Source organism: Clinocottus analis, unplaced genomic scaffold (assembly GCF_023055335.1).
Source record: "Clinocottus analis isolate CAN_PGR_092001 unplaced genomic scaffold, fCliAna1.0.p SCAF_26, whole genome shotgun sequence".
Taxonomy (NCBI): Eukaryota; Metazoa; Chordata; class Actinopteri; order Perciformes; family Cottidae; genus Clinocottus; species Clinocottus analis.
The window spans coordinates 1,580,089-1,605,892 of NW_027175998.1; the positions used below are offsets into that span (position 1 = coordinate 1,580,089).

The window sequence follows — 25,804 nt, forward strand, 5'->3', positions numbered from 1 at the left end:
ATATAAGCCTGCTGCAAGACACCTTTTGTTAGAATGACATCATCATTTATCAGCTCCTACCCAGGAACAACAACATGCGTCACTCATAACCCGATCCATACATCCTGCCCACATCATTAGTACTGCACACTCAACTTCAGAACTTCAGAAATTAAGTAGTCAAAATCTGACGATACTGCCACTCAAACCTGCACATTAAATGACATGAATTAATGAGACATTTTCATTTCATCCCACATAATTAAATATATGTTATATATTTATATCTATACATGTGTTAATATGCTGAGTTGTGTTTTATTGAGTTGTTTCATATTTTTAGGTGAGGCAACAGAAAGTCTGGAAGAAACACTGAACACTGCAATATTAGCAACTCCAGTCAAATTAACATTAAAATAGGAAATATCTCAGGAATAGCTTTCAAAGACTGAACGCTTTTTAAACCTCATGTTTAATAAATGAGACGCTCACCAATACTTGTCTTTTATAATCAGCCAATTTGGAGTAAAGTGGTTACGTCCATTATTTTCCTCAACACTGTGATTTGTTTTGGGAGCTGAAGCAGAAGACTGTGGCTTCCTCTACACACACTGTGCACGGATTGTTTTTGAACTGAGGGAGTCGCAATGCATTCTAAAAACTCATTTGATCAAATACCTTCTGGTAATGAAATGACCTGTGTGGGTTTGTGTGTGTCTGTGTCTGTGTGCATGTGTGTGGGCCATGATTATATGGGGGCGGTAACAATGTCTGTTCCAGCTGCCTGTTCAAAACTTTATGAAAGAAGAAGACACACAACTTTCACTTGAAAATGTAACAGTCACATATATATATATATATATATATATATATATATATATATATATATATATATATATATATATATATATATAAAGACATGTTTAGAAAGTTTTTCAAGTGGACTTAAGAAGCATGTACATGACAAATCGAAATCCTGCTTAATTTAGTCCTGCTACAAGTGGATTATATATATTTTTTAAAGTCTTTAAACCTAACAATGTTAAACTCAAAAATTCCCATCGAGAAAAGTTTAAAGCAACATAACTTTAGTTATTTACTCAACACATTGTGTAAAAAGTTAAAATATAAAATATGAGGAAACTTGGAGGCCTTCAGACTTTGGCGAGCTTGATCAGTATAACTGTAATAGCTTGCTTGATATTACCATAACACCTGAAGTGGTCTCGCTGTCCCCCCTCATGCGGGACCCCTGCTTTTCACTTCGCCAATCCCTCTTCATCGGTGTCTTTATCTGCCCTCCTCAGGGTCTGTTGCACTCGTCTTCTCTTCACTCTCCTCGCTTTTATTTTTCTCAATCTGCATTTCTTTTGCTGGAATCAGACAAACACGCTCCAATGCTACTGAACATCCGCTGTGTTAAAGAAAGTGTGTGTGCGTGTGTGTGTGTTTGTGTGTGAGTGTGCATGTGTGTGTGTGCATGTGTGCGTGCATGAGTGTGAGTGTGTGTGTGTGTGTGTGCGTGTGAGCGTGCGTGTGAGTGTGTGTTTCTGCAGAATTGGGACTTTTTTCTGATTTGCAGCACAAGGAGGATTTAATAATTGGTGTTTTAAGAATATGGGGAAATTCATTTAAACTCAGCAAACCTCACACTGTTCTATTGTATTTTATTTTATATAAGGAGGTGATTTTGGGGAGTGAAGTCCATTTATGTAACTGCCCTGATTGTGAGTTACACACTTCCTTTGTCCCTGGCTGAGCTGCAGGGGAGGAAGAAACCTTTTTAAGGACCATGTTTGTGGTTCAGTGGTAGAATCAAAGAACCACAAGTTGCCTGAGTCACATAGCTTTCATATTTGACTGGTAAAAACGAGCTGTGTTTTTAATTGCCCTTGAGTCTTTTATTTGCTTTTCTTAAAATCTGCAGTTTAGAATCCATTCCACCTTCACATAAACAACAGAAGATCATTAGAGCTGCAGCAACAGTGTGTCATCAATAACTATATTGACAGCCATGTTAGAAATAGCATGAGGGATAATTTTGGAAACTATTACCAAATGACACTGGAGGAAGATCTTGGAATCAAATCGGACTATTTGGAGTCCATGCCAATTTGTTTTGGCATATATATATATATATATATATATATATATATATATATATATATATATATATATATATATATATATACACACACACACATTATATATGCACTGCTATAGTTAATAAATGGCATCTAGAAAATGCTGTCTTCATGCACCACTGGACTGTGTATAGATGTTATTGGGGCTGTCCCCTCTTAGTCGATTAATTGACTAATAGGTCGTCTTGGTCTTAGTCGAAAGGACAGTCCGTGATGTAATGTAATGCAGGTCCAAGTGTGCATGTAAGCGTGCGTGTTGTTGATACCAGAAAAGGCATCAACACAGGTGATGTCGGCTGGGAGCGAGAAGATGGACCAGGATGAACTGATGACTGCTGTATGTCTGTGAGACGCTGCCTGCGGCTGCTCTTTGAGAGGCCTGCCGTCCCAGGTGGATGTCACTTGGTGGGACACAGTAGCTGTCCTGCAGGCTGGAACTCCTCACACCCACACATAACCAGGATGTCAGCTGCATTACAACAACATGAAACAACACATTTTCACTCCCAAACTCTTCAAATACCAACGCTCGGTACCCCTCGGGAGTCGGGACGGCGAGTCAATATGCTCTCATTAAATGCATCGTGTCCTTTCAAAATAAACTTCCATCTTCACAGGATTTTTTTATTTGGCAAACAGCAAGTGTGTGTGTGTGTGTGTGTGTGTGTGTGTGTGTGTGTGTGCGCGTGTGTGTGTGTGTGTGTGTGTGTGTGTGTGTGTGTGTGTGTGTGTAAGAGAGATACTTTCAGCATTTAGCCTTGAAGGTTTGCATAAGTGGAGCAATTACTAAGCTGGCAAAACAGCATATGGAGGGAAACAGAAGAGTGAGAGAGACAAGAGACAAGGGAGGGGGGGGAGACTTTCTCGTCAAACAGAAAGCTCTCTCTCTCGCCCATCCTACTGCTCCTGCACATATCCCTCCTTTTTTCTCTTTGCTTTCTATTTTCTCCAGTGAGGGCAGTGGAGAATGAATAACAGCAGGGCTGGGAAATGGAGACGTGATGCTCTTTATGCAAATCAAATACCAGCATTGCCATTCATATCCTTCAGAGCACCCTGAGGACAGAAGAGAAGCCAAAAAGCAGAGAAAGAAAACAGCAGGGAGAAGTTGATGCCAGGTCAACTTTCAACAAATATTTTTGAAGGAAAACGTAGCAGGGCTTTGTGAAGGCCAATCACAGATCAGTATTCAGCCTGGCTGAGCTCAGCACTGGGTCACAATCAGCAGCCTCGACCACAAGGGACTTACCACAGTGGTTCACATCTAGACCCACAGTCCATACACGCTGAATGTGAAAGCTATGAGCTTCTTCTTCACATCTTCTGAGATGATTTTGACATGAGCAGATTGAGTCATCATATTGTCATTGAATAACTTCATCACCGTGAAACATTTGATTTAAATCTCCTCGGGCATTTACAGTGAACAAGGAATACATCGTATTGAGCCCCGGACGCTGCTGAGGGTTTATAAAAGAACAGAACATGAGGACATGGGTTATAATACACGTAAAGGAGGAAAAGACCTGGAAAACATTGTTGTGAAGTGAAACTAAATGAAAACAACATCGCAATATTGCCTGGTTAAAAAAATATTAAGAATCATGTACATTAATTTCAGTTTTAGTTTTAAAGCTTCAACATACCACCACCCCGGATAAAGGATGTCCATCCATTTGTCACCGAACCACAGAATGCTATGCCAAATGAATCCCTATTGTTTTTAAGTTACAGTCTAGTCTTCTATGATTACATAACAATAAGATGGTTTAAATAGTGTATCAAATGCCATTTAACAAAGAAATTCATTTCAGGTCTAATGTTAACCACTTGGGTCGTTTGGTGGTGGTGAAAGAGGACAAATCAAAAGATTAAAGCCGTATGGCCATTCCTAAACAGATGTCTAAACATGTATTCTGGAAGTAAATGTAGACTTCTGAGACATTATACCTGGTCCCAACAAACAACAAAACTTAACACACTGAATATACAATAACTTTATCAAAAAAAACTTAAACTAAACTTGAACTAGCAAACACACTGAGCACAAATTAAGGCTGAACTAAAATGAAAATGAAAAGTCATAATTAAAATAGCATACAACATAAAATGTAAGTGTATTTAGAGAAACATCAGCAAAGATATGCAGTTATAGACATATAATCACTTTTAGAACAACCACTCAGATGCAACCATTCCGGCCATGAATGTCCTTGTGGTTGACTCTTTAACTTTGCATTTCATCTCATGGCCACCACCTTCATAAAAGTAAAGTTCTGCTATTGATCTTCAATCCGTCCATCTGTGGCCTCAGGGCTTATATATTTAGAGGAGCTGTCTGACTCCAAGAAAGATCACCGCCGGAATCGTCTCATTAGGTTGAACTGCTACAGGCACCGCAGTTAGATTTTTGCCAATTACTGCATCACAGGAATTCATATTTACTTTGACGACCAGTAAAAAAAATTTCCAGATTTCTCTGTCTGTCTCTCCAGTTGAGATTTGTTTTTGTTGTCTTTCAGGTGAGACGCTGTTTGATAGGGTGATAAATGATACGGGATCTGCAGGGCAACCTGAAATACTTTTTCCTGTTAACTTTACAGATGTCGGTTTATGATTTTGAGGAAACCTGAAATCATAAGTCAGCTCCTCTCACATTTCTTGAAATCAATACACGTTTTGTAACAAGTTACAGCTCATCAACAAAACTAAAAACAAAACAAATCTCTAAACTTCCAAACTACAGAGACCTAGCAATGTGAAGAAAGGGACCAACTGAATCGGCAAGCGCACAATCTGTACCTGTGTGTGTTGGATTTAATATAGATATCATGTAATGACCATCATGCTTCCCTTCTGTTGTTCACAGAGCAACCATCCAATCACCACGGCTCCACCCTGCCTCCGGCCCCGCCCCCTCACCGCCAGCAGCCCTTAGTGACAGCTCTCAACCAGTCCCTGGGATCCACGCACCACGCTGGCCATTCGCTGAATTCCACTCGGCAGCTAACCCCTCCTACTGGAAACCCGGCCCCTGTGGCCGGCCAATCACCAGCCGAGCTGCAGACCACGCCCCCCGAGAGCGTCCCGCTGCAAGACAGCTGGGTGCTGGGTAGCAATGTGCCACTGGAAACAAGGTAAACCGATGTCTTACAAGCTTACTTTGTATCCAACTAAAGAGCCAACGCTGGAGTCACCAGGGTCAGCAGGGTCACCTAGGTCAGCAGGGTCACCAGGGTCAGCAGGGTCACCATGGTCAGCAGGCTCACCTGGGTCACCAGGGTCAGCTGGGTCACTAGGGTCAGCTGGGTCACCTAGGTCACCAGGGTCAGCAGGTTTATCAGGGTCACCTGGGTCAACAGGGTCACCTGGGTCACCAGGGTCACTTGGGTCACCAGGGTCACCTAGGTTGCAAGGGTCAGCAGGGTCACCATGGTTAGCAGGGTCAGCATTATTGTTTTAGTGATGGAGGGATGCCACTGACTAATGCTTAGTGGGGCTTTCCAGAAAGTAAACGTTTTTATGAAGTTTAACACCAATACAAGTGTCCTTATAATTTGAATTAAGGGTCACTAAAAATCATTTCAGATATGTCAGAACACATTACTCTCGCGGAGCAGTCTAATAATTAGTTTTATTGAAGTGATTTAAGAAGAATCCACATGTGTATTTATCATTTTGTCATATTTTACCAGACATATGTTGTTGTATTTCTATGTAAAAGCTGGACCTCATTTCCTGTGAAAACCCCAAGCCTTCACTGTCATCGTGTGAGGCACACCTTGTGATGTATTATGAACATCATGGAGAGTGACACCAGTATTAAATATGAAACATCATCGCCACTTATCATCGGTGCCGTGGAGATCTTCCCAAATGAACAGAGAAGAGAGTGGGGCATTCCTCTTACCAGACCTTTGTTTAATTAAAAGGAAAAGGAAATACAGTTTACCCCATCATTTATTCATAAGAGATCTTGGCAGGATAAAAGATTAAAAGGAAGAGGCATTGATTCGAATTTGACTGTGGGGCAAAGTGAAATGGACTGACAACCCAATGGTTTTGGTGTTGTGGGGAACACCAGTGGAAAAAGAGGTTTAAAACATCAGCCAACAAAGGTCACTGAACCAGCAGCTCGTGATGAAGAACTCTTAAGGAGAATAAATTTGTGTTTATTTCTTCCCTATACTTTTTTTTTAAATATATATTTGGCCTCTTATACATAACGACAAAGGCCGGATTGTTATTACATGATATGAAGAGAGTAGCTGAACAAGTTCCCTCGTAACATCTATCAATGAACTGATGTTCCCATATCTGTAGACAGGCTGTCAATCCAAGTATTCAGCTTCTTTTGTTGAAGCCTTTTCCCAGACCTGTCTGTCACACCACAAGCCACAAAAGTTACAATACGTCCAACCAAGAGTCACTAAGTCACTGGCCGAGTCACCGGGTCACTGGCCGAGTTACCAGGTCACTGGCCGAGTCACCGGGTCACTGGTGACTCGGCCAGTGACCGAGTCACCAGTGACCCGGTGACTCGGCCAGTGACAGCCAGTGTTCAGCCAGTGACCTAGTTCAGCCCTAGGTCACTGGCTGAACACTAGGTCACAGGTCAAGTCACTAGATCACTGGCTGAACACTAGGTCACTGGTCGAGTCACTAGGTCACTGGTCGAGTCACTAGGTCACTGGCCGAGCACTCGGTCACTGGTCGAGTCACCAGGTCACTGACCGAGTCACCGGGTCACTGGCCAAGCACTAGGTCACTGGTTGAGTCACAAGGTTACTGGCCGAGTACTGGGTCACTGGCCGAGTCACTAGGTCACTGGCCAAGTCCCCGGGTCACTGGTCGAGTCACCGGGTCACTGGCCGAGTCACCAAGTCACTGGTCAAGTCCCCGGGTCACTGGCCGAGTCACTTGGTCACTGGCCGAGTCCCTGGGTCACTGGCTGAGTCACTTGGTCTCTGGCAGAGTCCCTGGGTCACTGGCCGAGTCACTTGGTCACTGGCCGAGTCCCTGGGTCACTGGACGAGTCCCTGGGTCACTGGCCGAGTCACTTGGTCTCTGGCCGAGTCCCTGTCAAAATGTTGCTCAAGCGCTCGATGATGTAGTAATGCCAATAAATAACACTTGCATTTGACTAAGAGGGTTGTAGTTGAAACCGAACAGGGTTACAGAACAATGAATAATTGGGGGACGCTTTAGCACATCATTGGAGTGAAAAATAATCAGTTTGTTGCTTCATGTCACTGGTTTCCAGTGAACATAACTTGTAGTGTGTTGCTGTGTTGCTCCTTGTGTGAACACAGCATTACAGTTCTACAGGCCGTTGTCCTTTCAAAGCACTCTGCAGCATCCCGAGGTCAGTGGTGACACAGGTTGTATTGGATCATTTGAACCTTGAATCCCTGTTCACTGAACGATTTGTAGCTCTCTCTTCCTGTCTTCCCCTCACAGCCTCTGATATTTTAAAACCTCAGTTCCTTTCAGCAGAGTATAACATCACGCTGGCGAGTGTAAGGGCCTATTGCACCCAAGTTGGCCATACACACACACACACACACACACACACACACACACAATTTATGGGTGCAACCTTGACCCTCTGTTCACCCGGCAATTTGTTGCCCACTCCCTCTTTCACTCTGTCTTCCTTTTTCTGTCCCGCTTTCGTTAATGTCTTTCACCCAGAGAGAAAAAAAGGGTGACAGATTGATAGATGGAGAGATGTCTGCCATTGTATTTGGGCTGTGTGTGTGTGTGTGTGTGTGTGTGTGTGTGTGTGTGTGTGTGTGTGTGTGTGTGTGTGTGTGTGTGTGTGTGTGTGTGTGCGCGCATGTGTGTGTGACAGCCAAACCATGAACCCTGATGCGGTTTTATATCCTTATGAGGGCATAGTAGACACAAACACACAATTTATGAGGGTAACTTTAACCTTCACCTTTATTTCACCAGACAATTTGTAGCCAACTCTTTCCTTCTTTCTTCTCTTTCGTCTCGCTCTCTTTTGTCTCATTCCCTAAGAGAAAAAAAGAGATGCTGATAGATTGATAGAGGGGATCTGTCTGTCTCTAAGATCTTAGCAACCGCCAGCACTTTGGCTGCATGTGTGTGTTGGAGAATGTTGGACCTCTGGGACAGCCAAACCATGTCCCTGGCTCAGCTATACATTCATATGAAAGACGAACACACACACACACACACACACACACACACACACACACACACACACAGAGTTCACAACATCCTCTTTTAAATCTGAGCCCATCCTCCCACTGAAAAGTCAGCCCCTGTGAGTGTGGTATGTGTGAGTGTGTGTGTACAAAATAGTACTTCTCGCTCTCTTTTTCACACGCACACAGATAAACACTCTCCACTCTCAGACAGACTTGGAGATGAGACAACTTGCGAGGTGGAGCTGAAAAATAAATGCTGTGCGACCTGGAAACTCAGTCTGAATGGCAAATCACACACATTCAGCTGTCAGCACTCAAGTCCAACATCTTCAAAGACAAATGTGCTGAAGCTGGTTCTGGTTGCCGGTTCCATCTCTCCTTGCCAGAAGAGTTTTTTGACACAAACACACACATTAACTTAGGAGACTTCTGTTCCTGTCCCGTGCAAAACAAAGTCTATGTGTCTTATTTAACGTAGGTTTGTTAAGTAACCTTACTAACACCAGTTCCTGATATAAGTTACATAAAAACTTATTTTAACACCAACCATGGTATTTTACTAAACCTAACCAAGTACTTTGGTTGCCTCAATCACTGGAGTACTTTTGTTGCATTCACCTAACCAAGTGTCTTTGTTGTGTATATATTCACTACCATTCAAAAGTTTGGGGTCATCCAGACATCAGTTTCTTCGGAAGTTGTGGCATGGAATAGCCTTCACTTTTAAGAACAAGAACAGATGGGTGAGTTTCACATGAAAGTTCCCTTTTTCTGGCCATTTTGAGAGTATAATGGAACCCACAAATGTGATGCTCTAGATACTTAACTAGCTCAAAGGAAGGCCAGTTTTATAGCTTCACTCACCAGCAGAGCTGTGTAACATCACTGCACAAAAGGGTTTCAAGGGTTTTCTAATCATCCATTAGTCTTCTAAGGCAATGAGCAAACACAATGTACCATTAGAACACTGGAGTGATAGCTGCTGGAAACGGGCCTCTATACACCTATGTAGGTATTCCATTAAAAAACAGGCAATTCTATCTAGAAAAGTCAATTACCACATTAACAATGTATTGAGTGTATTTCTGATTAATTAATGTTATCTTCATTGAAAAAAACAGTGCTTTTCTTTTAAAAATAAAGACATTACTAAGTGACCCCAAACGTTTGAACGGTAGTGTATATAAAAACTAAACCCACGTCAGAAGTTTATTTTAAAGCAACTGTATGCTTACAACAAGCCAAAAACTGAATGTTTTCTGCCAACATGGAAGTTTATTTTCAAAAGGTGTGGAAACTGACACGCCTACATCCACAGTGGCAAGTATCCCAACATAAGGTGTCTAATGACCATCCATGTTCATAAAGAGCTCACACTGTGAGTTTGGTAGCAGAGCACTTTCACCAGCATCCATGTCCAGGGAGACACCCTGCAGTTCTGTGCCAGTTACACAGACACATGATTACACCGGCACATGATGGTGCCTTGCTGCCCAGTGACTGCTGATAGTCTCTTCCACTGGGTTCTCAAGATCCCCCACTTTTTATTCTTTATTATGTGTCTTCTCAGTCCAATTTCATCATCAACTTGTCCTAAAACACGAGTTCAAACCTGTGTCATTCTTTCAAGTACAAACCGCCACATCACTTTGAAAGAGCAGTATTTCATCAGCGACTCAAGTTTCCCATTCAAATCTTTAGTCAGTGTCGCTCCGTCTTTTGAATATTTTCCTTTTTCAAGAAGAATGTCAAGGCTTTCTATGTCCCCTTCTTAATAAGACGAAGTGCATTAGTAAGTCAAAGTATACAAATCAGTGGTGATGCAAATACTTTTTGGAAGCTGTAACACTAAGATTGTCCCTCACACGGCACATGTATCACAGATAAAATCTACAGTTAATATGTAATCCATGAAACTCCATCATGATCTTCATTTCAGAGTTTGACATGCTGACCATACCAGCGCTGATGTAAAGATCAATATCACTCCCACACGGCCGTCTGGCCCAGGTTCATGTCCTGTTCCAACACTGGCTGCTTCTCTCCTCAACATTCCTGTCAGCTGACACGGTATCAGATAGACCTGTGTGTGTGTGTGTGTGTGTGTGTGTGTGTGTGTGTGTGTGTGTGTGTGTGTGTGTGTCAAACAGACATGGTATCATATAGACTCTATAGTTAATCTTCACAGACAAAACACTCACCAACTGCCACATACCTTTACCCTATATACTGTTCTCTCTGACCCTCTTTTACACACACACACACACGCATGCATACACACACACACACACACAAAACATGATACCTTGACTGTGTCTTTCCTGTTCCCCGCTCTCTCCTTGTCTGCGAATATTTTGCAACAAAACTATTCATACTACAAATTGAGGGGAATAGTTTTATAGTTTCCTTTTAGCAAAATGTTGACGTGAATTTGAGTGTTGTTGTCATACTCATAACCTGTGTTCACACTTTTTCAATATGTCTGATCCACACAACGTAGTGGGTTGAAGGCTTGACTCAGAAAAATCCACCTCACTGAAAATTACTTTGCCGTGTATTCTCCGTGTTCTGTGGGAAGTTATTCATGACACACGTTAAATGATATAATATATAGTATATCTTCTGTATACACAGTATAGTTCAAGAAATATTGTATCAACTATGGCTTTCAGTTTACCTACATAGATACGGTGATCCCACATCCCACACACCTACAGGCATGTAATGAAGGAATCTGGGCTTATGTTTTCCAGAGAGAAAAGAGAAAATACAGATGAAACAGAATGCATTGGAAATGATTTACTGACAACACAGCAGATGTGTGTTGACCACATCTTTACAGCCGGGGGATTGGAGACAGATGTTGTTTAAATGCAAATGATATACATTTAAAGTTGATAGAAGAGGAAAATATTAAATAGATGTGAAACTGACACTTTTTGTATGTAATTAGCAACATTATTTTACTATTAACAAACAAGGATAATTAACAATTTTTACTAATTATCAAGTTGTAATTTTATAGTATGTAAACAATGCATTGTTGCACACATTACTTTAACATGCTATGTACAATATTAATTAATTGTTAGTTCTAATTCTAAAATACCTTGGTAAATGGTTAATACATTATTTATGTAGATAGGTTTTAGTTCATTTAGTTGGTTTTTCAAACAAATTAGCAAGTAATTTAATAATCATTCACAAATACTTTTAATGAATAGTGTATAAAAAAGTATAATGTGTGCAACAATAAACTCTTAATAATAATAGTAAAGTGTAAATATAAAAAGAATAGTATTTTATATTTCATAAACTATGATAAAATCACATACATTAGCATTACTAATAATTAGTCAACAATATTAATGATGTCATTGTCAACAGCAAAATAACTATTAATAACTTACGTTTCAATAATGATTTCAATGATAAACAATGTAGTATTTTTGAATGATAGTTTTTATAAGTGTCCTTAGAATCACCTTTAAAGGTTTAAGTAAACGTGAACGCATTGCTGTCGGTGTACCTCCTCAGAAAGAGGCTTAACAGATAACATAAATAGTATAGACTGAATGGATATGGAAGGATGAGTATGATGTACTGTTTGCACTTGTGGAGATGTGTATACAAAGTGTAGGATTTATGTTGGTAGTGTTGCATTGTTCATCAGCTCCAGCTGATTGTGTGACAGAACATAAACGAGGAGATAGAGACACAGACAGTAAAGAGGTGAGTTATGGACATTTATTACCTCGGAGATGGAAGCAGGAGAGGATGGGCTGACATACGACAGGGGGGTGTGAATGTCTTCATTTACAGGTGGTAATCCCTCCATTGACATATACACCCGCACACACACACACACACACACTCACACACACGCACATTCATGTGCACTTGTTATTTCAAGTGACACCCGACACACTGGATTGAGCAGGTGTTGATCGTCAATCTCTCTTCACACACACACACACACACACACACACACACACACACACACACACACACACACACACACACACACAGCTGCAGTATTATACTGTGAAGATAATATGGGAAGAGTGATCCGTGCTCTGATGTCTTAATATATAAAACTACGAGCGTTGCTGGTTATTCATATTATTGTTTTAATTAACATGTATATATCTATTTCCTTAGCATTTTCTTAGCACTTACTAGACTTAACACATGTCCTTAAGGATGTAATGTCCTTGGCAAACAAAACAAACCTTAATGCACCTCCAAGAGCAACTGGTCACCATTAAATAATATATATTTTTAATAAATGTATTATTTCTTGTCTCTGCATTGTTAGCTTCAGTGAGGGTAGTACTTCCTTTTATTTTAAGTGGGCACTTAGGCCATGCAATGTATTAGAGTTTAAAAGTATTGAATTCATTTAAATGTACTGTAAAAGCAGCAGATACAGAAATGCTTTTTGTAAAATGTTGGCACAGCAGTTAACGACTGTAATGTCCAATGTTAACGTGTTTACTGGTGAACACATGTTCTATGGCACATGGGGTGCTCTGGTCTAGAACACTGCTTTTTGAAAACAATGCATTGACTATTGTGTGGCCTGTTGTGTTTTTCTGTAAAGGCCTAAGATGTAAGGTTTAGCTCCTCCGGTAAACTGTAAGCTGTTCTCCTGACAGAACATGATGCACTAAGGCTCCACTAGACACATCACATCAGAAGCATCCATCTTCACAGGTCTGCGTGGGTGGTTGTCGTGATGAGAAATAGCTATTAAATGGTGACATGCAAATGACATTCTTCTTTTATCCCACATACTGTAGCAGTGGCTGTGTGTGAATGTATGGAAAACACCGTTGTTCTGTGGCTATTGTCCCGGTGTTAGACATGCCGGCTCGGCTACTGTAGATACAACATCTGCTATCCACACATTAGTTACAGTCATTTTCTTCCCAGAGGATCCTGTCTGCCTTTTCCCTTTTGTTACTTTATGTCACACTTAAACACACACAAGCTCAACCTGATTGTGTCGCTCCTATTGTTAAAGACACGTAAAAGGCCCGGTGTAAATAGTGTTAATGGTATGTAAAAGCAGGTTGTAGAGTGGGGCATTTGAAGGGCTGCTATTATGAGCGGACTAGCAGATTAGTTATGGTTGACAACATGCTACTCTCAGCTAAGCGCACTGCGGTTACAGTCATTTTACACTTGATTATCCTCGCTCTGTCTGTCTGCTGTAATTGACTTGCACTTAAAGACTCATAAAAGACATATAGACCAGTTGGTCTGCTATCTGCAGCCGTACTGGTCCTGGTTTATGTCCCCGTGCAGCAGCTTTCAGTGAAACCTCATGTCTCTAATCTCACAAGAAGCCCACATTCAACTGCCAACTATGGCTGGCTTGATATAATAATAACTTGCAGAGGAGACGAAGTAAATACCAGGACTAATCATCTTTGATCAGAGCGGCTGATGTACTGCCTTTAAAGGTTTCTAGTTTAAAGCAAAATCAATTAAAAAAGATGTAAGGATCCAGATGCATCCCTTTCAAATGTGTCATATCTGAGTAGAATCTAAACCACTGTGGGAAAACTAAGGCTTCACTCCTATATTTACTCATAAATGTGACTCATAAATATACAGTATGAGAGTATGGGTAAACTGTAATTCTTCTTGGTGACAGATTTTGTAAAAACAAATCTGATTCCTGTCTCTGTAATTTCAGCTAAGCATGATGAATGTGTCTGTGTTTCTCTGGATCACAAGAAGAAACTGCTGAACATGACCATCAATCCAGAATAAATTCCATCATGCTCAGCTTTCCAGCATGACAAACTACTTAACAGATCAATCAATCACACTGTACATCGTATAGCACCTTTCATGTAGGCTAGTGCGATTCAAAATACTAAAGACAACTGATGTGTGGAATTCACGAACGTGGACTGTCAGAACCAATTTAACAATTTGATCATTTGAAACGAATGAAAATAAGATGATGAACATGTAATTAATTATAACAATAATAGCTTGAAATAAAAGCTAAAATAAATAATACATCTAAATGCAATAACATATGAATAAAAGAAACAATAAAATAGAATAACATTTTACATCTTAAATGCAATAAATTATAGATCAAATAGAGTACAATTGTACATTTTAAAACTGTTTAAATAAGTGATTAAAAATAATGGCACGAATGTCTATGTCAAAGGAAGTTTAGGTTTAAGCAACAAAAGCAAAGTTAGGTCCATAAAAGATGACCCTTGATGTTAACTTGACTGGCATGCCACGCCCACAACTACCAAGTGTCTTTCAAACAGAGTCACGTTACCAACAACTGACATGACAAAACACCTCAATGATGACTTTTAGTTACACTCGGGACAAGAAAAATGATCTGGGTAAAAGTCCTGTTTGTCTGTCCCTCCCACCTCACCACTTTGAAACCGCTGTCAGCAGCGGTCCACATCTGTTTGGGATCGTTTTCTGCAGTTGCAGATTACGTTTGTAGATGTATTTTCAGATATTCATTTATGACTATTTTTCATGTTTCTTTCAATTGTTCACCCTTACAACTTGAGATAAAAACTTCAGAATGAATTGATATAAAATTGGTTGGTTATGAAAGAAAGTATAGTGATGAAAGCAAAAATACATAATTTAATAATAATCAAGAGAGACTACCATTCTAGACAGAAGTTATTATAATTAGTCTATTTTCAATGTAGCTCATCAGTGACAGAAAATGTCTATTCTTATCAATTTGAATTTACTTTTTGATACATAAACTTGTAAAAAATGCAAAGTTTTACATTCCTGAATTTTGCTTCATTCTCAAACATCATCTGACATTTCTCATTGTGTGTGTGTATGTGTGTGTGTGTGTGTGTGTGTGTTTGTGTGTGCGCGCATGTGTGTATATATGTGTGTGTGTGTGTGTGTATGTGTGTGTGCGCGCACGTGTGTATATGTGTGTAAATGTGTCCACGCCTGGCCTCTGTGTCTCTCCTCTCTCACTGTGAATGGAAGCATAATTAAATGTGACTATTTTCATTCACACTCCACAGGGATGAGTAGTTTGAAGAGGCAGGCATAAAAATGTGCCTGTTCACAAACACCACACACACACACACGCACACACACACACACACACACACGCACGCACACACACACACGAGCGCGCGCACACAAATTGAGCTCTATCTAATACCATTTCAGATAGAGATCACGCTTCATTAAAAGACGTATTTGTAGTTTTGCATTTAAACAAACATTAAGATTGTTCTTACAGACTAAAAATAAAAGCACAGAATCAGGAAGTTTATGTTAAAAACCACTTGGAGGGAAATCTATAATATGACGCAGTTTCAAGACATAAAGATTTAAGAGATTTGCTCTCTCAAAACCTAATTACATTAGAAGTGAAAGCATGTTCACTCTTCTTCTGAATGGATTTGGCAAGAGTTTGATTGACAGGTGGTTCATCTGGTCACCTGCCAAATATTTATTTTACGTGCCCTCGCTTTTCCATGCAGTTTCCAATTCCAGCTTCTCAGATGGTTCTGTGTAACAAACCATCTGCTCAGGTTACTACTTTAGACCTGTCGATCAAAATGCAGAAACATTAACTATTTGTAGCATGGAATTATTTAAACCTCGTAACGCCCATCATCCATCCGTCCATCCATCCTGGTATCCTCCATCCTGGTATAATCCATCCTGGTATCGCCCATTATCCATCCATCCTGGTATCATCCATCGACCCATCCTGGTATCGCCCATCATACATCCACCCATCCTGGTATCGCTCATCATCCATTCATGATTTTATCATCTATCCATCCATCCTGATATTGCCTATCATCCATTCATCAATCCTGGTATCGCCCATCATCCATCCTGGCGCGAGATGATCAGAGCCTGGACCAGAACCTGTGCTGCCTTCTGAGTGAGAAGGGGATGTAATCTCCTGACCTTGTACAGCATGTACCTACAGGAACGGATTGATGTGGTAATGTTGGCAGTCAGCTAGAGTTGACTGTCGAGAGTCACACTGTACAGTCGGGGTTGGGGCACCGAGTTGTTGAAAATAAAAGTGAGGACGTGGGTGGAAGAGCCTTTTCTTGAAAGGAAAAGTAGTTCAGTCTTGTCAGGGTTATTTTTATAGGTGGTGTGCGGACATCCACTAAGAGATATCAGTCAGACAGGCAGATACTTTTGCTGCTACCTGTGTCTTTGATTGGGGAAAGAGAGGATCAGTTGGGTGTCATCAGCATAGCTATGGTAGGAAAAGCCGAGCAAGTGAATGACAGAGTTGGTATACAGAGAGAGGAGGAGAGGACCCAGAACGGAGCCTTTAGGGACCCCAGTAGTGAGAGGACAAGGTTTCGACACAAATCCTCTCCAAGTGAGGTAGGATGAGAAGAGGGCGAGCGCAGTGCCTGTGATACCAAGGTCCTGGAGGGAGGAGATAAGGATCTGGTAGTTCACTGTGTCAAAGGCAGCAGAAAGGTCTAGGAGGATAAGGACAGAGGAGAGAGGAGAGAGAGGCTGCTCTAGCAGTGTGGAGCTGCAAAGAGACAGCAAGGAGGGCAGTTTTAGTTGAGTGGCCTGCCTTGAATTCAGACTGGTGAGGGTCCAGAAGGTTGTTCTGGTGAAGGAAGGAGGAGACTTGGTTAAAGATAGCTCGCTTCAGAGTTTTGGAAAGAAAGGGAAGGAAAGAGGCAGGTCTGTTGTTGTCTATCCTGGTATCGCCGATCATCCCTCTAACAATCCTGGTATCACCCATTATCCATCCTGGTATCACCCATCATCCCTCCAGCCATCCTGGTATCACCCATCATCCACTCATCTGTCCTGGTATTGCCCATCATCCCTCCATTCATCCATCCTGGTATTGCCCATCATCACCCATCCATTCTGGTATCACCCATCATAAGCCACCCATCCTAGTATCGCCCTTCATCACCTATCCATCCTAGTACCATCATCATCCATCCATCCTGATATCGCCCATCATCATCTATCCATCCTGATATCGCGAATCATCATCCATCCATCCTGATATCGCCCATCATCATCTATCCATCCTGATATCGCCCATCATCATCTATCCATCCTGATATCACCCATCATCAGCCATCCATTCTGGTATCGTCCATCATCCATCCATTTTGGTATCACCCATCATCCCTCCACCCTGATTTACACCGGGGACATATGGCAGATGACAGAACAAGCCGATCAGAAGCACCAGTGCTGGGGGTCCTGAGGAGCAGGACTGAGAAACACTCAAGTATTTGACTCGTTCACAGCACTCCACTTAAAATAAAACCATACCCTGATGGGTTTTGTCTGACCTTTAACTGCGGATCATCACCTCAAGTAGATACGTGTTAATCTACCACAGTTTCATGTCAGATTGATACATTGATAGAATAAAACATGTGTTTTTAATTAGCTACTAAAGGCAAAACTATAGTATTGTATAAGTAAGAAGAGCACTCAGGAACATTGCACTTATTATTTTTTTCTCCGTCCATGTGGATTTTGAATATGTCTCTAAAGTAATCATTTAATGTTGCCTGATTTGATTTAATAAACATTGACATAAAGTACAGAGCTTATGCCATTGACTCATCACGTCATCTCCTCTTGTTGTCTGTGTGACATCTTGTGCTTTTCATGAAATGCTTAACAATATGTTTGTGCTTTAACTGCTGCTATAGAAGTCACACACAAAACAGTAACGCTTAGTGTCTTTCTTCATTTATTCAGTCTCTTAAACTCCTGTCGTTTTCTTCTGTCTCTCTCCCCCTCTTGCCTGGAGGCAGGTATTAATTGAAGGACCCTTGTTATAATAGGTTCTAATTGTTAATCACACAGCCTATTTAGAGAGCAGTCTGATTGTAATTACAGATGCTCGTTAGCCAGGTTCTGTTATTAATTAGACATTGTGACCTTGGTAATTACTGCAGCCATACATGCACAGTGCGCCGGGGATTTTTTTTTTCATGTCTCCCGTGGAAACCAAAGACGGCCCTTTTGCAAATGAAAAAGGAACAGCCTGGCTTTAGACCATTGTCACCTGCTCAGCTTGTTCCTGTTGGGTGATAACGCAATAAGCATCTTCTCATTGAGAATTAAGGTCTCCAACTTCCCCTCTGATGTTAAAGCAATCAATACTAATCTCAACCATTTCAGCGTTTCCTGATGAATATTGACAACTTTGTAGTTGTATTTTACTGTTCAGAAAGATTGATAGTGGATGAATTATGGTTTATAAATGGGTTCAGGACAGTTGGCAGAAGGTGGTTGTGCTTGAGTTAACAGATGAGACACTAAGATCCATGTCACAGGCTTCATTAATCAACTTAATGAGCATAATAACGCTTTCTTCACTGTGCACACAGTATGAGAACACATTGTGACTGACTTATGAGAGTCACAGCCATTGTGGTCTACACAAAGACAAACACTGGTTTATATGGAGGAGGTTTGGACATGTTAAAAATTGACACTACATGGGAATCTAGAGCCACTTGGTGTGAAGTTTATGGCCACTGACTAAGTGTCAGTAAGAGTCGGGCGTGATCATTTGTTGGGACTTCAGTAAACCTAAACAGTACAGATTATGTGTTGTTACGACCTGTTTTAATTGAAGAATAACACCACTAATGAAAATCTGGAAAATCTCCCCCAAAAATATCAATGTCACATAGATAAGTACTGGTAAACATGATTATGAGTGTTGGCAGGGCCAGCCTGCCCTATACGCTGAACATGCATTTGCGTCGGTCCTCACACATCTTTGTTAGGATAAAGAAAGTTGCTAGGAGACATAAAGCTAACCAATGGCAGTGGTAGTTGCTATTTCCCACCAAACATAGCTGCATTGCGTTCCAGTGGTCGGCCCTCTGGACAGTTTGACAGACCGTGATTAAAAATACCCACCCAGGATATATCTGAATGTAATTAACAGCCACTGTGTGTAAAATATATACATGAAATAATATGGATGAATGTATTTGAACAACTTAAATGCAGCCCCATGTCTTTGATCCATGTGGCTCATAACTGGACTTCTAATAGTGTAAACGCTGTCTGGAGGCTACAGCTCAACACAGTAACAACAATAAGAACATGCTGTCCATAGAGAATTTCGATGTAAAGTTCAGTGTATATAATAGGCTACTTTGCATGAAACATGACAGCAAAAATCCATCGTTATTGATTGTAATTAAATCTGGTCGGCAAAAGGACAACTTCTATTAGGTTTTCTAGCAATGTATGATGTTGTAGTTCAAAATGCTGTTTGAGCACAGCTCGTACAGTCAATAATTAACAATTATATCTTTCTTCTTTTTCAGTAAGAAAAATGTTTCGCAATAATCTTGAATATGATGATAATATGATCCCACCGCATTCTCATAACTTTTGCGGATTTGTTTGTTTGTGTGTTGCTGTTTGTCCGGAGTACAGTTTAGAAGGGATAACCTTGTAGATCTCAGAGATAGTTAGGAATCATAAATCCCTCAGTTGCCAGATGCAACACTTTGTAGACTGTATGTAGCAGATCATCGTTTGTGCCTGTAAAGAAAGGAAGTGTTTCCTGCTCATGTACCACAACTAATCAAGCTCCTCTCTTTCTTCTCTTGCCCTCCAGGCACTTCCTCTTTAAGACAGGTACAGGCACCACCCCCCTCTTCTCCACGGCAACTCCTGGCTACACCATGGCAACCGGCTCCGTGTACTCCCCGCCCACCAGGCCGCTGCCGAGGAACACCCTGTCCCGCTCTGCCTTCAAGTTCAAGAAGTCCTCCAAGTACTGCTCATGGAGGTAAGATAGAAGAAAGCATCAGAAGGGGTTGGGAGGAGGAAGTGGCCTTTTCGGCTACGCATTTGGCTCGACATTAGAAGGTCCTGCAGATTACATCGACTGGGACAAAAGACTTCCAGTCACAAAGGTCGTTGAAGTTAAAATAAATTGCTCCCAGATTTTACAAAGTTTTCCAGTTGATTGGGATTTAAGACTTATCTCAATGTAAGTGCTTGGAATAGGACATGTCTGCTCAGAGAGATGCTTGTTCATCAGTCATTGACAGCGTGGAAACCTGTGTCAGTCCAACACGTCCCTTCTGGCTGACACAGAACCAGGGCCTTTTGGCTACCCGGGTATCAGATGCCACTATGCAGCTTGAATCAAGGAGAAAAAACACAAACTAAATGAGCTTTTCAACACATAAGCCTTTCTCAGGGGTCGGTGCTTCTAATGAGCAGTCTGTATCTCTTGGTTGGTCAGACAACCAGGGATCTAAGTGGATAGAATCACAAAGGAAATCAGTATTTTAACGAGTTAGACAAACATCCCCGGGAATGGAGATTTTGTATTTCAGGTCTATCTGCTCATTCTACATGGCAACACAGCTCTGTGTTGAACTGGGTAGAAGTAGTTGTATGTGGCATTAAGTTAGATTAACATTGCTTTTGGTGTTTTGGACATAATCGATATCTCTTTTTGAGTCTTGGCCACTCAAAGCTCTTTAACACTACATGACATTATTCACACACCTGTTCATCAGGACTAACTAACCATTAACACCCATTCACACACCAATGGCAGAGCTTTTGGGAGTGTGGAGTTAAGTGTGTTGCCCAAGGACACGTCAACATGGACTAAAAGATCCGGGGATCGAACTATCGATCCTCTGAATGAGGGACAAACCACTCTATCTTCCAAACCACAGTCACAGTTATGGAAGTTGATCATGATCAAATGAAGTAATTGTGAAGCTGCAGCAGTGGATCTCGAAGATGTGTCTATTATTTTGTGAAGGTTATTTCAGAACGAAACCCATGACAGCAACACAACAACCATCTTTTTGTTTGGTTTCCCTCAGGTGTACCGCTCTCAGTGCAGTAGGACTATCTGTACTGCTCTCTGTCCTGCTCTGTTATTGCATAGGTAAGATCACACACACACACACACACACACACACACAGCTTTGTTCTATTCGCCTCTCTCTCTCACACACACACACACACTAATCAGTGCTGTGGATACATGCGCACACATTGGTCTGAAGGGTTTGGTTTGGCCCAGGTGCAGGATGAAGGATGGGATTTTTATTTCTGCCTTGTCCAAATATATTTCCCTCCTCTCTTCTCCTCCAAAGTTGTCCAGCTTTCTCGCCTCTCTAGCGCTCACTGTATCAGCCGTTCTTGTTGCTGCATGTGTCGGCTTTCACTCAGTGGTATGAGCCCATCAGATAAGCAGACTGCCAGGGTTTTCCTTTCTCCAGGCCGTATTCCTCCCCCTCGCTCTCCACCGTGTTCCAGGATGTGCTATAGGTGATGTGTGGGCTAATATGTCGGGCAGACTTCATGGCAAATTGTAGCTGGAATCCTCTTTCGAAACATGGTTTTGATATTACAGTGAGCCACGATGAATTGTCGGCAAGCTGGATTGTCAGATTTTCAACATAAGTACATCAGTCAATTAATGGTTCACATGATTATGTTTCCTTTACATTTGTATGTACATGCAGCCACAATAAAATACTGATTTAAGACCTTAATCCTTGTCTTCATCAGAAAAACTTGAATAACGGTGATGACAGACAAATATGGAGTTTGTCAAATAGTAGGAATGCTTTGTTCAGGTTCCCTCAGGGTGCTGATGAAAGGTAGGAATCTTCTCAGAGTAATAACTCAAAGAGTTCATTGTCAGGTTTATTTAGGTTTAGATCAATCTAACAAACCCAGTGCTGAAATGTGTTATCCTTGCATATTTAGTAATTGTCAGAGATATCTTTGTTCTTTTTGTGTAAAACATCCCCTTACATAGAACTCATGCACACTCATTTTAAGAGCGTGCCACTGAAGTCATTAAACTCTTCAACCTTGCTGGACTCACTGGAGGCGTCTGGCTAACAGCTTATACCAACAGGCGATAGCATTTACATAAAGTAGTGACCATGGGGAGGGTACTGGAGGTCGAGCGCTCTTCCAGAGGCTGAAATAATGAAATGAACATTGTTTCTGAGCGCTCAGATATGACTGCGTCCACTTTTTCTTCTCCCCTATATCGCTTTTGAAGTGTCAGGGCAGTTTGCCCCTTGTTAGACTGTGCGAATGGTATTGTTTTTAAAAAGCCTTGAGAAAAGGAGGAGTGATAGAAAAAAAAGAGTTAAAGAGGAGGAAGAGTGGTGTTTTCTTTCTAAAGGTCATTGAATCCCACAATGAACAGAAGCAATTATGATTGGAGCTCAGATGGTCCTTGGACTTGGAGATCTCTTTGCCACAGGCAAGCCTGTGTGTATGTGTGTGTGTGTGTGTGTGTGTGTGTGTGTGTGTGTGTGTGTGTGTGTGTGTGTGTGTGTGTGTGTGTGTGTGTGTGCGTGCGTGTGTGTGTGTATCAAGAACTCCCCAATGCAGCATTATTTGAATTTGTTTCATACAAAGCATCTTTTAAGACTTAACAACACACACATACACACACATTTATACATTTTTATACATCCACAGCTATATATATAGAGAGAGTGATAGAGAAACTTGATTTCCCTTGTTCCTAAGAACCGATTGACAATGAAAAGTGTGTTATAGTGCTGTATGGAGAAGGCGGACCATTACTAATGTTGTCAAAAAAGAAATCCTCATCCAGGCTTGTGCATGAAGGTGCATTGTGTTAGGGTGGTGGGAATGTCTGTAGTCATAAGAAAATGAGTGTGTGTTTTTTTAATGGAACCAACATGTAAGCAACACATTAACACAGAGAAGTGAATGTCCGAAAGGGACAAAAGAATCATTTAGAAGTGAAGTTTTGCATTGCTGCTCAGATGCTCCCTTCTGGCACCCACCAATTCTCCTCTTCAAATGTCTGTTAGAATAAAGTGTTAGCATGCAAAGCACATGGAAATGGACCAGCTGCTGCATGCATGCATCATAGCAACGCATATGCAAATATAAAGGGATGTTCCTGAGTTGCTGTTTTTTTTTCAAGTCATTTAGTTTATGTGCAAGCAAAACAAAGACACACACAAACACACATGACGCTTCCCCTGTTACTAACTGAGCCAAGGTGTGCCCCATAAAACACTGTTACACTCCCACTCAGTAAACCCATTACCACGAATGTCTCTTTGTGACTCCCACTGCGGTTTGCTGAGTTTTAATGATTCTGTGAAATCCATTTATTCTAAGGCTTTTCTGGTTTCAACATCTCAGAGTCAAAGAGATATGTTTTCCTCACCCACTCTGGTCTAAAACCAGTTCTTCTTATTATTCCATTTATTCAAAATATGTTTCAGTGAGGATACACTGCTTCATCGCAATCATTCCATGAATCAGCTGGTACTCTTGCATTTGCAAAATTTGCATTCAGGCCTAAGCTTTATTGCCATGCCTAGGATCATTTTGGTAGCCACTGCATAATGATTTGTAATAATTAGCAGAGACTGATTTTAATCTCTTGTGAATCTGCCAGGACAGTAGTTTGTAAAACAACAAGGACACAATGTCCCACGCTGCTCAGCATTTATGTCCAAAACATAGCTCAAAGGCATCAATGTTTCAAATGAGTTCATTTCAATTATGGAAGATGTTCCTGCTTTTTGCACTAGTAGCCTATTATATCTTTAATTATTCTATATGCAGCTATATTGAACTTGTATTTTTTTTAATCTGAATTTAACTTAAATATAAAAGCACTTTATTCTACTGCCTTCATATTATATTATCTTACCTGTGCACTCAAAGAGCTGCATGGCGATGCCACTTGTTTCATTGTCAGCTGATATGCTCAAAGAATTCTCCTTCCTGCTGCTGATCTCCTACATACGCTTTCCTCAAAAGTAAGGGCTGTCTCATGAAGCAAGGGGTCAATTAATCATGTTATAGTAATTAATAATGTATATGATGAGAAAGTTAACTTGTAGCATTGTGTGGCATTAAAAAAATATATTATAATCGCAACTTTTGATAATTGAAAACTGCATTCTGTCACATCACAATGTCAATTTGAACTAGATAAATCATTCAACTCTAGTAAGATATGGTTTGGGTTCAGCGACATTGGTATATTTCAGGTTACTTAAATCACTTGGTTAGGTTGAGGGAAGGTATTGAAGGAAAACACTAATTACAGGTCTGTGTCTGAATTCAAACTTCAGTTTCCTGCATGGAAGTCAGACTAGCCACATAGCTAGTGGCGGCCCATGGAAATGGTCACTACGCAAGCTTTTTAGTTTAAAAGCTGATTGTGGCACACACGCACCATATGAAACTTATAACCATATAACTTTGTGATTCTGTTTGGGCCAGCAGAGAAGGCTTAGCGGGCCCTGATGGCTTGCCACTGTACATAGCTCCATAACCACATAGCCACATAGCTCCAATACCACATAAACACGTAGCTCCATAACCACATACACATAGCTACATAACAGCATAGATAGATAGATAGATAGATAGATAGATAGATGGATGGATGGATGGATGGATGGATGGATGGATGGATGGATGGATGGATGGATGGATGGATGGATGGATGGATGGATGGATGGATGGATGGATGGATGGATGGATGGATGGATGGATGGATGGATGGATGGATGGATGGATGGATGGATGGATGGATGGATGGATGGATGGATGGATGGATGGATGGATGGATGGATGGATGGATGGATGGATGGATGGATGGATGGATGGATGGATGGATGGATGGATGGATGGATGGATGGATGGATGGATGGATGGATGGATGGATGGATAGATAGATAGATAGATAGATAGATAGATAGATAGATAGATAGATAGATACTGTATTGATCCCCAAAGGGAAATTCATTTTTTTTTTTGTTTTTTTTAGATAAATAAGCCACAAAGCTACATAGCCACATAGCCACATAACCACATAGCCACATAGCTACATAGCCACATAACCACATAGCTACATAGCCATATAGCGACATAGCTACATAGCAACATAGCCACATAACCACATAGCTACATGGCCATATAGCGACATAGCCACATAGCTACATAACCACCCATCTCTCCAGCCCCCACTGCCTTAGTTTCAGCCTCACATTAAAGCATAATACTTCCTGCACTGGCATTCAGCGTGGCAGTGGACATAAATCGTGTGGTGTAGAAACATCCAATATGGATGCAATTCCTCGGGATACTGGACTGGAATAACTCTTCACTTTCCATGTAACAAATCAGAATGATAAAGGTGCAACAACATACACAGGGGACTTATAAAAGCAAGAAATGAACTGGTGTAACTAATGGTTATCCAGTTCGGTGTTCCCTGCTATTAGGCAAACCTCCTCATTGGACTCAAAGGGGACATATTATGAAAATCTTCTGTCAACTGTGCACATGCATTTGGTATCTTGAGTGCCTACTAACCCACAAACTGTGAAATAAGTTTTTTGTGGACTGCCTAGATTTGAGGAAAAAACAAGCATTTCAGATTTTACTCCCCTTCCTATGTCACTTAGAATA

At 41.0% G+C, this 25,804-nt stretch overlaps 1 protein-coding gene across 1 annotated transcript in view; it reads left to right on the forward strand.

Moving 5' to 3' along the window:
* Positions 1–25,804, forward strand: part of LOC137794835 (teneurin-3-like) — a 274,268-nt gene that overhangs the window by 161,299 nt on the left and 87,165 nt on the right. Inside the window, exons 9-11 of the mRNA XM_068591903.1 lie at positions 4,993–5,260; positions 19,953–20,126; positions 21,187–21,251. Of these exons, the coding sequence (XP_068448004.1) occupies positions 4,993–5,260; positions 19,953–20,126; positions 21,187–21,251 (507 nt within the window). The remainder of the gene's footprint in view (positions 1–4,992; positions 5,261–19,952; positions 20,127–21,186; positions 21,252–25,804) is intronic.